Source organism: Pelophylax lessonae, assembly GCF_965119305.1.
Source record: "Pelophylax lessonae genome assembly, chromosome: 3".
Lineage (NCBI taxonomy): Eukaryota > Metazoa > Chordata > Amphibia > Anura > Ranidae > Pelophylax > Pelophylax lessonae.
The window spans coordinates 164,094,838-164,108,233 of NC_138770.1; the positions used below are offsets into that span (position 1 = coordinate 164,094,838).

General features: G+C 42.5%; 1 protein-coding gene across 1 annotated transcript in view; it reads left to right on the top strand.

Moving 5' to 3' along the window:
* The window catches only part of SH3YL1 (SH3 and SYLF domain containing 1), a 269,051-nt gene that overhangs the window by 71,760 nt on the left and 183,895 nt on the right, over positions 1-13,396 (top strand). Inside the window, exon 3 of the mRNA XM_082251297.1 lies at positions 11,362-11,475. Within this exon, the coding sequence (XP_082107423.1) occupies positions 11,362-11,475 (114 nt within the window). The remainder of the gene's footprint in view (positions 1-11,361; positions 11,476-13,396) is intronic.

Here is a 13,396-nt window from a genome sequence, read left to right on the forward strand (position 1 = left end):
CGTTTAAGCCATTGTGGATCATTTGGGGCTGTGTCAATATAATCCCCATTATGGACATGAACTCCCCAATCTTCCTTTGTATACACAGAGCTGAAGAAAGTATTTAATACATTTGCCTTCTCTTTGTCCCCTGTCACCCACTCCAGATGATTTTGTAAAGGACCTACATGCTCAGACCTGACCTTTTTACTAATAATATATTTGAAGAATTTTTGGGGGTTTGTCCTACTATCTTTTGCAATCTGACATTTATTTTAATTTTTTGCGTTCTTGATTTCCTTTTTACATATTATGTTATATTCTCTATAACATTTAAATGATGATATTGTTCCTTCATTTTTTATATTTTTTTAAAAGCTCTTTTCTTATTATATATAGCTTTTTAACTTTGACCGTGAGCCACATAGGTTTTGTTTTTTTTTTTTTTCAAATATGAAGTTTATTGAGATACATAAACAAAGGGGATAACAGCATGTCACACACAAAACAACCATAGTGCACAAACTTCTCGCAATGCATTAGCGGTGTGTCGGAGGAGGCAGAATCATGAGAGAAAACAATTGTACAACGGAAACCTTCGTAGGCAGGGAAAAGACTACAGAGGAGAACACATCTACAGTGCGTCCCACTACGGTGGGTCAATCAACTTAAACCACAGATAACATTCAATACAGTGAATAGTAAGGCATTTAGAAGTCAACAAAGTACATGTCAACAGCACCGTATTGGGGGAAAACAAGCCCCCATAGGAGGAGCACATTCGGCTTCACCTGAAGAATAAAGAAACTATAATGAAAGGTAGGAAAGCCGTACAGTATGGCGGCGAGAAGCCAGGGGGAGGGCAGAGAAGGAGGAGAGCGAAGGTGGCTGCAAGAAAGAGATACAGAGAAAAGAGAGAACAAAGGAGGAAGGAAAAAGAGGGAAGTGGGGGGGAGGAACAGACAGGGAGGGGGCGGGGGGATAACGGGCGCCACACCTGGACCGGTTTCCCAGAGAAGGACCGCAATTCGGCGGAACCTCAAGGGCACATCAGAGCCTTTCCCCTATCAGAGATGAGAAACACATTCCAGTACCCCCAAGTCTTCTCATATCTATCTCGCTTATGAAGCGCTGTAAGGGTCAGGTCCTCCATCTTGTTGATGCCTTCCAGTCTGCGCATACAGTCCCCTATGGAGGGGGACCGTGTAGTCTTCCAATAGAGTGGAATGCATGACCTCGCCGCCGACAGTACATGTGGCACAATCGACTTTTTATATTTCCGCATGGGGATGCTGGAGAGTTGTAGGATGTAGAAAGCTGGGGTGTCAGGTATGGTATGGTCCGTGAGGTCCCGTAGGAGAGAGCCCACTGCCACCCAAAAGTCCCTTAATTTGGGGCAAGACCAGAAGATGTGCAATAAAGTGCCGCATTCCTCCTGGCACCGCCAGCACAGATTAGACGTACCCGGGAACATTTTACTCAGTAAAGACGGAACCCTATACCACCGCGTCAGCACCTTATAATTAGATTCCTGCAACTTCGTACAGGTTGGGGTCTTCAGAGCACTGGCGTAAAGATTAGCGCGTTGAGCCGATGAGAGAGTCAGTTGGAGGTCCCATTCCCATTTGGAGATATACGCAGGCGTGAAGTCTTCCGGAGGAGTAACCAGTATGGCGTAGGTTTGCGATAAAGTGTGGGGGAGAGTCCCTTCACCAGAGCATAAAACTTCATATGGTGTAAGTTCCCGGCTGAAAAGGTCAGGCGAGGGCAAAGAGTGCAGGAAATGGCGTAGTTGAGCCGCCTGCCAGAACGTCAGAGTATATGGACCAGAGGAGTCCGTTAGGCAAGCAATTGACGGCCAGCCGTCTGCCTGTAGAAAATGGGTGGCCGCGCCCCGATCCCGAGCCAAAAGAGAAAGGAATTGCTTTTCCACGGTCCCTGGTTGAAAGGCTGGGTTACCCAGCACTGGGAATAAAGGGGAGGTAGGGGAGGACACCGACGGGTTGGAAAGGAGGGAGGCCGTTACCGCTAAAGTAACCCCAATAGTCGGGTGAGATTTCAGGGATAGCGGGCACGAATCTCGGCACCACGGAGCGCTGCCCAGCGGAATCGGTGATTGGGCCCGCTCCAACTGTACCCACAGTTTATTGTCCCCATGGCGCCGCCAGTCTAGCAGACGGCTAAGATGAACTGCTTGGTAGTATTTAGTCACATCGGGGAGAGCAATGCCTCCTCATCGCTTAGGAAGGGACAAGAGGGAACGAGCTATACGCGGTGAGCCGGAGCGCCAGATGTATTGCACGAATAAGGAATGGAGCTGTCGGAAGAAAGGCGACGGCAGTCTTATCGGCAGGGCCTGAAGAAGGTATAAAACCTTGGGGAGAATTGACATCTTAACCAAATTACAGCGTCCGAACCAAGAGTGAATACCTTTGGACCACACCGCCAGGAGCTGGCGGATGGTAACCAACAATGGGGATCTTCAAGTTGGAACATGAACCGTAGAGGTCCAGTTCCCGGAGGAGATTGGGGGCAGAGATCACCGGGTTAGAGAGGGAGAACAACATATCGTCCGCGTAGGCCGATACCTTGCACTCCAAGTCCCCCACTCGTATCCCCGAAATATCAGGGTTGGCTCTGACCCTGCAGAGAAAGGGCTCCAGGGAGAGCGCATAGAGCAGAGGGGAGAGCGGACAACCCTGACGGGTGCCGTTTGCGATGTCAAATGACTCCGACAACATCCTATTACACTTCACCTGGGCGGTGGGGTTCGAATAAATGTGGCCAATCCAGGATAACATAGAGGAGCCAAGTCCAATCGACCGCAGCGTGGCTGTCATAAACCGCCAGCTGACGCGGTCGAAGGCTTTCTCCGCATCCGTGTTCAGAAGGACACAAGGCTTCTTTGATGTTTGAGCTAAGTGGATGAGATTAAGCACTTTGGACGTGTTGTCACGCGCTTCACGGGTGGAGATGAATCCCACCTGATCCAGGTGCACGAGGCGTGGCATAAGAGGGCCCAGGCGAGACGCTATGATCTTGGAGAAGACCTTCAAGTCAATGTTCAGCAACGAGATCAGGTTTTGTTTTTAGCCTTTTAAACGCATTGCCTATGGGAATATATTTTGCAGTGAGTTTACACACAGTCGTTTTGAAGAATTCCCATTTCTGTTCTGGGTTCATATGCCAATATTCCCTCCCAGTCTAGGTCTTGGAGAGCAGCCCTCATAAAAAATACCTTATTATCATTTCAAAGAACAACTTCTGCAAACTGTGAGACACCATTGCACCTCTACCTGATCCTTATGTGGGCATTACTCTTTTTGCAGATTAGTCCCAGGCTACAACTTTAGCCCAAAAAAGCCTCTCCCTATTTAAAACACTCCAGAATCGTACATTGATGTATAAGTGGTGGTTATCCTCTAAAATGTGTTATTACCAGAGAATGCAACACTCGTGATCTCCTGTCTTGAAGAAGGAATGCGTATGGTGAAAGCATGGGGCATTATTTCCACTGCAGAAGAGGAAGTATCAGGAAAACCCACATTGGGCAGACTCTCTCCACAGTGACAAACTTGCCTTGGTTCAATAAAATTTTCCTCTGTTCTGACCTTCGATAATAATTCTGACCTTAGACTTGCCAAGCAGTGATTGTTGCCACCATTCTCCTTTATAATTGTATAACTACTTTACTATGGTTAGTTCATTTTGGGACTTTTCCGCCTGGAGCTTTGATTTTTCCCATGATACACAGCCCAGCATTAGGCTGTACATCAGAACTTTATTAAGCCCTTTTTTTTATTACTTGTACCAGTTTATCCTATGGTTTTCTATTTTTCTAGTTATGTTTGTTCTTAGTTGGAACTCACCAATTTGGGATGTTATTCCAAATCAGTGCATCATCCTGTTGCTTGAAACCACAGAGGTGCGTTTTCTTCATGCACCTTTTCTTCAATCTTGTCGACCTGTGAACATCTACAAAGGTAATTGTAACTTTTTAATGAAACATGGTCCTCAATATATTGTTGCTAAATGCTAACGGCCTCATTAGCCCTCATAAAAGAAGAGCACTTTGGAATGAAGCCATTAATGCGGAAAGCAATGTAATTTGTGTCCAACAAAGCCACTTTATCATTTTTAAGCAACTTAAAGCGGAGTTCCGGCCTCAAAATCGACATAATCGATTTTGGGCCATCCGCATGCTCTTGGTCACCTGAAAAACAAATGGATAGTTCCGATTTTTTTTTTTTTGTTTACTTACCTTGTTATTGAAGAAAATCTACTCACCTTTCTTCCACTTCCTCCCTCTGCGGCCGCGGCCCGCGCCGTCACTTCCTCCTTGCATTGATTCCTGGTAGCTGAACGTCATCGCTCCCAGGAATCAATGTGCCTGCACCGGCCCCGCTCGTCAGTTCCGGTGCGGGCGTGTCCTCTTCTGGGAGAAGAGGACGCAGAAGAGGACGCGCTGGCTTCAGCTGCCCACATCCGAGATGGCAGCGCTGGAGAAGAAATTTTCAAGGTAAGTATTTGTGGAATGTACTAGCCCTGACTGTCCCTGGGGTATTTTTAGCTAAATTTCACCCCCGAGGCCGGAACTCCGCTTTAAATGCTCTCACCAGAATCGTCTACACGTGTTCTAATTTTTTTTTTTTTTTTAAATGGTGTTATGATAGCCTTTCAAGGAATCCGTGTCTTTGAAAGTTAATGAATTACATCTTGATCAGAATGGACAATTCATCATCCTAATATGTGATAATAATAATAATATGTTTATAATAATACACCCTTGTTAATCCGTATCACCCCAATATTTGCCCCTCAATATTTCTATCTAGGCTTTTGAATTGTATTTAGAAAGCCATAAGGGCCACTTACTTATTCTCAATACAACATTGGACACCTCTATATTTACTAGGAGATCAAATATTCATCACCTAATTACACATGGCAATCTCATCGACCCATGGTGATGCTTGCATGCTAAGGAAAAATACTTTATTTTTAACTTTAATGCCCATAACTCTTATTCAAGAATCGATCTTTTTCTCACTGACAAAAAAATGTTACAAAAGCTGGTCTATGCCAAGATCCACAATATCATATGGTCAGATCATGCACCAATTACTTTGTCTATTATAAACTTACAATGTCACCAGCCTACATACAGTACTTGTGGAGAAACTACACAAATATTATATTGAACCTCCATTATCATTGTGAAATCTTGAAGCCTCTACAATCATTTTTTTAAATTAAAGAATCAACTATTGCAGATGTGTTCAATCTCTGGTGCGCCCATAAGATGTTTATTAGAGGTATATTTATACAAATTACACCCAGGGAGAAAGTAGAAGATGCAGCATGTTAATTCACTGCTAGCAAGTTTTCCCCACTATATCAACCACTGAACAATTATATACTTATAAAAAAAAATTAAAAGTAAGTTTTTTCATACTAATTTTTTTTCACAATTCTGTTACCATTTCCTCTTCAGTTTGGCAGTTCTTACCACTTTAACCGCTTTCGAACCGCCCGCCACAGGAATACTGTGGCAGGCTCGCCCTCCTGCGCAAACCGCCTTAGGTATACGTCAGTTGCGCGCCTGCAGCTAGGGGGCGAGCGCAGCCGCCGGCGCGCTCCCATTCCCACTCGGCAGTGGGGACTCCGATGCACGGGGCAGGTGGCTGCCTGGCACCCGCGATCGCTCCCTGCTAAAAGAGAAGAACTGTCAGCTGTGATCACAGGTCTCTGTGATCATTTCACAAGCCCCGCCCCCATACAGTAAGAGACGCTCCTAGGTAGACATTTTACCCTTTGATTGCCCCTGGGCTAACCCCTTTCCTGCCAATGGCATTATTACAGTAACAATGCATATTTTTATCACTGATTACTGTAGTAATGTCACTGGTCCCCCCAAAAGTGTCAAAAATGTCAGTTAGGGGTCCGATCTGTCCGCCGCAATGTCGCAGTCCCACTAAAAATCTCAGATTGCTGCCATTACTACTAAAAAAAAAAATAAAAATAACATAAATCTTTCCCATAGTTAGTAGACACACTTATTGCAATTTTTTTTTTTAACCAGAAATATGTAGCAGACAAAAAATTGCCCTAAAATGTTAAAAAAATTAGATTTTTACGTTTTTTTTTTTTTGGAATGTTTTTTGAAGAATTGTCTCTTTATTTTTGTTTAGCGCAAAAAAAAAACAAAATAGCAGAGGTGATCAAATACCACCAAAAGAAAGCTCTATTTGTGAGGAAAAAAAGGACATCAATTTTATTTAGGTACAGCGTCGCACGACCGCGCAATTGTCCATTAAAGTAGCACAGTGACGAATCGCAAAAAATGGCCTGGTCATTAAGGGGGCAAATCCTTCTGGTCCAGAAGTGGTTAAAGTCCTCCAAAAAATGAATTTTTTTTATAACATATGCCAACAGGTAAATTCTTTCTCTAAAAGCACTGCAATGCCTAAATGGGAAGCATATATTCAAAGCACCTTAACCCAGAATAGTGGAGAGCAGCTATTATAAATAATAGAACATCCTCTTTTGTATAGATTATTGAGAAAATTTTCAGAAAATACTACACTGCTGGTGTATGACACCATTTAGACCAAGAGTAGGCAACCTTTGAGAGGTAGAGATCTACCTGAATAACTATTTTGTTAAAGAAATTAACTAGCAGGACCTAGCTAAATACAGTGGGTATGAAAAGTATTCAGACCCCCTTAAATTTTTCACTCTTTGTTATATTGCAGCCATTTGCTAAAATCATTTAAGTTCATTCTTCTTCCTCATGAATGTACACACAGCTCCCCATATTGACGGAAAAACACAGAATTGTTGACATTGTTGCAGATTTATTAAAAAAGAAAAACTGAAATATCACATGGTCCTAAGTATTCAGACCCTTTGCTGTGACACTCATATATTTAACTCAGGTGCTTTCCATTTCTTCTGATCATCCTTGAGATGGTTCTACACCTTCATTTGAGTCCAGCTGTGTTTGATTATACTGATTGGACTTGATTAGGAAAGCCACACACCTGTCTATATAAGACCTTCCAGATCACAATGCATGTCAGAGCAAATGAGAATCATGAGGTCAAAGGAACTGCCTGAAGAGCTCAGAGACAGAATTGTGGCAAGGCACAGATCTGGCCAAGGTTACAAAAAGATTTCTGCTGCACTTAAGGTTCCTAAGAGCACAGTGGCCTCCATAATCCTCAAATGGAAGACGTCTGGGACGACCAGAACCCTTCCTAGAGCTGGCCGTCCGGCCAAACTGAGCTATCGGGGGAGAAGAGCCTTGGTGAGAGAGGTAAAGAAGAACCCAAAGATCACTGTGGCTGAGCTCCAGAGATGCAGTCAGGAGATGGGAGAAAGTTGTAGAAAGTCAACCATCACTGCAGCCCTCCACCAGTCGGGGCTTTATGGCAGAGTGGCCCGACGGAAGCCTCTCCTCAGTGTAAGACACATGAAAGCCCGCATGGAGTTTGCTAAAAAACACCTGAAGGACTCCAAGATGGTGAGAAATAAGATTCTCTGGTCTGATGAGACCAAAATAGAACTTTTTGGCCTTAATTCTAAGCGGTATGTGTGGAGAAAACCAGGCACTGCTCATCACCTGTCCAATACAGTCCCAACAGTGAAGCATGGTGGTGGCAGCATCATGCTGTGGGGGTGTTTTTCAGCTGCAGGGACAGGACGACTGGTTGCAATCGAGGGAAAGATGAATGCGGCCAAGTACAGGGATATCCTGGACAAAAACCTTCTCCAGAGTGCTCTGGACCTCAGACTGGGCCGAAGGTTTACCTTCCAACAAGACAATGACCCTAAGCACACAGCTAAAATAACGAAGGAGTGGCTTCACAACAACTCTGTGACTGTTCTTGAATGGCCCAGCCAGAGCCCTGACTTAAACCCAATTGAGCATCTCTGGAGAGACCTAAAAATGGCTGTCCACCAACGTTTACCATCCAACCTGACAGAACTGGAGAGGATCTGCAAGGAGGAATGGCAGATCCCCAAATCCAGGTGTGAAAGACTTGTTGCATCTTTCCCAAAAAGACTCCTGGCTGTATTAGATCAAAAGGGGGCTTCTACTAAATACTGAGCAAAGGGACTGAATACTTAGGACCATGTGATATTTCAGTTTTTCTTTTTTAATAAATCTGCAACAATGTCAACAATTCTGTGTTTTTCTGTCAGTATGGGGTGCTATGTGTACATTCATGAGGAAGAAGAATGAACCTAAATGATTTTAGCAAATGGCTGCAATATAACAAAGAGTGAAAAATTTAAGGGGGTCTGAATACTTTTCGTACCCACTGTAGATAGGGAAACTTTAGAAAAATATAATTAAATAAACGTCACTGTAAAAATATATAAACTTAGCCTACCTTCAAAGTGGACAGTGTCAGTCAGTGGAGCAGTGGACAGTGTGTGGACAGTGTCAGTAGGACAATGGACGGCGTCAGCCAGTAGTGCAATGGACGGCGTCAGCCAGTAGGGCCTCCTCACTGCCTGCTTTACCCCCTTGGTCCCTGAACTGCACAAGATTGCAGAGCGCTTGCATTGTTTCTGTATTCACTTGAATGGGTCATGCTTGGTGGGTGCTACACCCGACAAGCATGACAAGGCATATAGTTCCTGCTGCAGTTATGTGTACACCCTTACTGCCCAGAGCCCCCTAAAATAGTAACACGGAGTTCACATAATTTTAGATGCTGTTTTGGCCATTTCATTATTGTGTAAGACACTCTGGCTAGCAGGAGATTGGAGAGGACACTTTCTGTGCACCACAGAGCTCTTCTGCCTTGCAGCATCTGTGGGCACCGCTCTAGTAGCAGAGTTTTGAGGCAGAATGCAGTAGATATCACTCAACCTTTTTACTGCAACTGGAACTACCAAAGAGGCATCGGCTGATACGACCCCTTGCTCAGTCCGCAATTGCCTTCTCCTTCCTGGCGCCTGCTCAGGTGAAAAATTACAGTAATAGTCCTACTGTGTTTGACCATGTGGGGACAGTGGGTCGGCAAGCCGAAGGCACGGTCTACAAGTCACCTGGAGGCGGTCGACTGGTAGATCGGGATCGACTGGTTGCAACCCCTGATTTACACTCTCTTAAAATCTACTCTAGCTACTATGCTGAAGGGAGTGTAAAAATGTTGGGAGTTTATTGCATATGTTGTGTCTGAAGCTTTTGGAAGTTTGTATCACAATTTATTTTGACTGTTACAGGCATACTTAGACCTGTCACTCAACAAATGGTACTTTTCGGTATAGGTATTGAACTTTACCCATGTGAATAGAGGACTGTAGTGGTTTATATTCTACTGTATATATATTCTACTGTATTTACTGCCAGATTACAATTTGCACAGTGTTACGAGCATTTGGCTTTTCAAATGCCAATAAACTTCCTTCTGAATGCATTTTTTACCTTTAAAAATGCCTCTAAACAACTATAAACGACTCATTGTATATGGACAGATAAGATAACAGAGGAGAGTTTAGGGGCTGCTGAAAAAAAACCCCAACCTCTCTTAAACGTCCGTTTACCAGCAGCAGTGTACATGAGGCCTTGAAAACCATCAATCTTTATTAAAACATCTAATGAGATAGCACTCACATGGTAATGGTGCTGCCAGTGCACCAAACTATACACAGCTTGACAGCTTGATACTATGCTCAATTCAATGCTCCCGGGTAATATATTTACCGATCTCTGTTATGTAACAGACATTCCATTGCGTCCACAAGCCCCTACAATCCCCCTCGATGTTCATTGTACATGGCAGAGATTTTAAAGTGGAACTTTACCCATAACAAGTTGACAAAAAACAATGTTCTTTAGCAAGGAACATACATTCCACAATAATAATTATTCTACCAAAATGAGTGTATGCTGTAAATTGACTCCAGCATTGCCTCTGTTTCTGTTTGCTAGAGGTAACCATTTTGCTGAAGAGCCCCTGAAACGCAGTAAATCATAAAGCCAAACTAAACCCATTGATTTAACAGTTTAAAAATACAGTTTTTTTCCTGGAATGTCGGATTGCTAACTGTAACATTTGCTTGTGTCTTGTGTCTTCAACCAAATGTGCAATAAAGTAAACCTGTTACTTAAATTATTAAAACGTAACTAAGGTCAGGCCAACCTGTAAAAAAAGAGCATATTTGCGCTTACCTTTGTAGCAGCCCTTGTGTTAAACCGCTGCTGTAATGCTGATCCCCAGCAAACACAGCGGCATTTAACACACGGGCCACCATAATTATGATCCTGGAGTAGCAGGGTAACTTTAATATAATCTTATGTAAGAATTTTTTATATTTAGTGTTGTAATATGCCATTTTGTGAAGTTGCATATCAGATATTACGATATGATTTTAATTTTGTATCTGAAGACTTGGGAAAAAAAAAGCGATTTAAAATAAAAAAGCCAAACATTATCTGACTACTATGGTACTAGAGATTTTTAAAGGAAATCTTTCCTATGAGAATCATGGAGGCTGCTATTGCCAACTTCTCATTTTTTCTCAAATGCGAATTGCTTGGCTATCATTCTACATTGCTACCCCAGAACATGTAAGCCGATAAGAAGTTTTGACTTTATCCTGTTTATCCTGATATGCCTAGTTGTACCGGGTTAAAAGAGAAGTATGGGATAATGAAAAAAAAAAAAAAACCTGAATCCTCACCTGGACAGTTGCAGCATCACTAGTCTGACAGACTGTGACTAGTCTAGACAGACTGTGACTGAGTTATGGCTTTGTGCTCTGCCCCTTCAGCTCCCACTGGGGCATGGGACTATGGAGAGGGCAGGAGCTGCTGATACAGGCTCTCAGCGATGCCCTGAAAGGCTGAACTAAGTGCACTCCTGTGTGCACTCCTGTGGCCAACAGGAGAAGTAGGGCCAAAAGACCTTCATCACTACTTCTCTTTTAATGACTATGAAAATATTAAAGTCAGAGGGCATAGAAGTTATCAGTTGAAGATCAGCTATGGCAGCCTCATATCTCAGTCAAGAAAGGGTTACTTTAAAGTTTCAGAGGCGACTAGGGATAGATGATGTTCTTTAAAATTCTGTTCAAGCAGCAGTGTGTTCCATTCTGTGACATTTGTACAGAGATGAAATGAAGAATACTACAGGGCTGAAAATGAATGTCCATCACACATCAAATTTAATTATACCACTTGCTGGTGTATATTGCTTTCATCGTGCCTATCAATATCTGATCAATGATTATCTGATATAAAATGGACAGAGGCGTTTATTGCACACATGTGGCATAGATTTTTGCTCATTCTGCTTTCTTGATTGTCCTAATTTATTCACTCTATCTGAATTATATCTCTTTTGTCTTTGTACTCCTGTTCAGCTCATGTCATTGCCAAAGCTCAAGGTCTTGCCATTCTGTCTGTCATAAAAGCCGGCTTTTTGGTGACTGCTCGAGGAGGAAGTGGAATAGTCTTAGCACGCCTTCCAGATGGAAGTAAGTCATTTCTGGTTGCTAAAACTGACATAATCACACATTCATGCTAAATGGGCTTTAGGTCTTACCTTACCTACCATTACTATTAAACAGAAAATATATTATAACAATAGCACACTTCTAAAAAATCAATTTACAATGACTATAGAAAATAATCAACCGCCTTTAAAATAATTACATTTTGTTGCTTTGCAGCCTGAAATGAAGACAGACATATTTTTTTGTTTTTATTATGCTGTATTTACTCACAGAATCACTGAGCTGGATCACCCCCTCCTAAAAATGAATTGTAAACTCAATCAGGTGTAGCTAATCACCTTCTCAATGGCACACAAAGTCATTCAACTTTCAACTGTGATAAGCTGTGGTCATTTTGATTAGCTAAGCATGAAAAGCGCTTTCCTGGAGCATTTCAGTCCCTGGTAGTGCAACCAAAGCAAACAACACTGACCCTCCCTGGATCAGAATGTCGCTCCAAAGTGGATAAAAAAGCCAGGAGGAAACTTGTCTAAGAGGCTGCCAAGAGCAGTTACAGGAATTTATAACCGAGTGGTCATTGTGTGCATGTGACAATAATATCACAAATTCTCCACAAATGTTACTTGTATGGGAGGGTTGCAAGAAAAAAGCCACTCCTCAAGAAAGGCCAAATGCAGTCACGAGCTTTGCCAAAACGCACCTTAAAGATCCTGAGACCACATGGAAAAAGGGGTTATAGTCAGATGAGACTAAAATGTAATCATTTGGCCTTAACACCAAATGATATGAGTAAGACCTCATCTGAAATATGCAGTTCAGTTTTGGGCTCCAGTTTACAAAAAAGATATCGGGGAACTGGAGAAAGTGCAGAGAAGGGCAACCAAACTGTTAAGAGGCATGGAGGAGCTCAGCTATGAGAAAAGATTAGAGGAACTGAATTTATTCCCTCTTGAGAAGAAGAGATTAAGGGGGAATATGATCAACATGTATAAATACATATGTGGTTCATATAGTGAACTTCGTGTTGAGTTATTCACTTTAAGGTCCCACAGAGGGCAAGGGGGCACTCTTTATATCTAGAGGAAAAGAGATTGAATCTCCAAATAGGAAAAGGTTTCTTGACAGTAAGAGCTGTGAAAATGTGGAATAGACACCCTCAAGAGCTGGTTCTGGCTAGTTTAGTAGATTGCTTTAAAAAAGGCCTGGATTCTTTCCTAAATGTACATATTATAACTGAATACTAATATTTTTGGATAAAGTTGATCCAGGAAATATCCAATTGCCTCTTGGTGGATCAGAAATTAAATTTTCCCCTTCTGGAGCAAATTAGTTAATGGTTTTCTGGGTTTTTTTTTGCCTTCCTCTGGATCAACTGTGGGTGTAGGATTATGTATATGGGATTGTATGATTTTTTTGTCCTTTTTATTGGTTAAACTAGATGGACTTGTGTCTTATTTCAACCTGGCTAACTATGGGAAAAAATCAATACAGCTCACCATCCAAGTAACACTATTTCCACAGTAAAGCATGGAGGTGCAAATATCCATTTCTACAGTAAAGCATATCCACTTCCATCTGACTGTAATCTAATCTGATCCACCAGACGGATGGGGAATAGATCCCCCCATCCATCTGTTTTTAGCGGATAGGATCGGACCGGATGTCGGTGGATGTCAATGAACACATGTTCGTTCACATCCGTGACTCCATAGAGGGCAATGGATGGTTCCACTCATGTGAAAGAGGTCTAAACAAAAAGTTACGTACAGTATATGGGAGCTGTTTTACCTACCAAACAATCTGAATTTCTGTCAGTCCATATTTACACGGTTCTGCCAGACGGCAAAACGACTTTAGTAACTTGACTTTTCTTGGTTGCATTTAATCAATACAACAAGGTCACCTTTCTCCACCTAGCCAGTAGATTAGGAACAGTATTTGG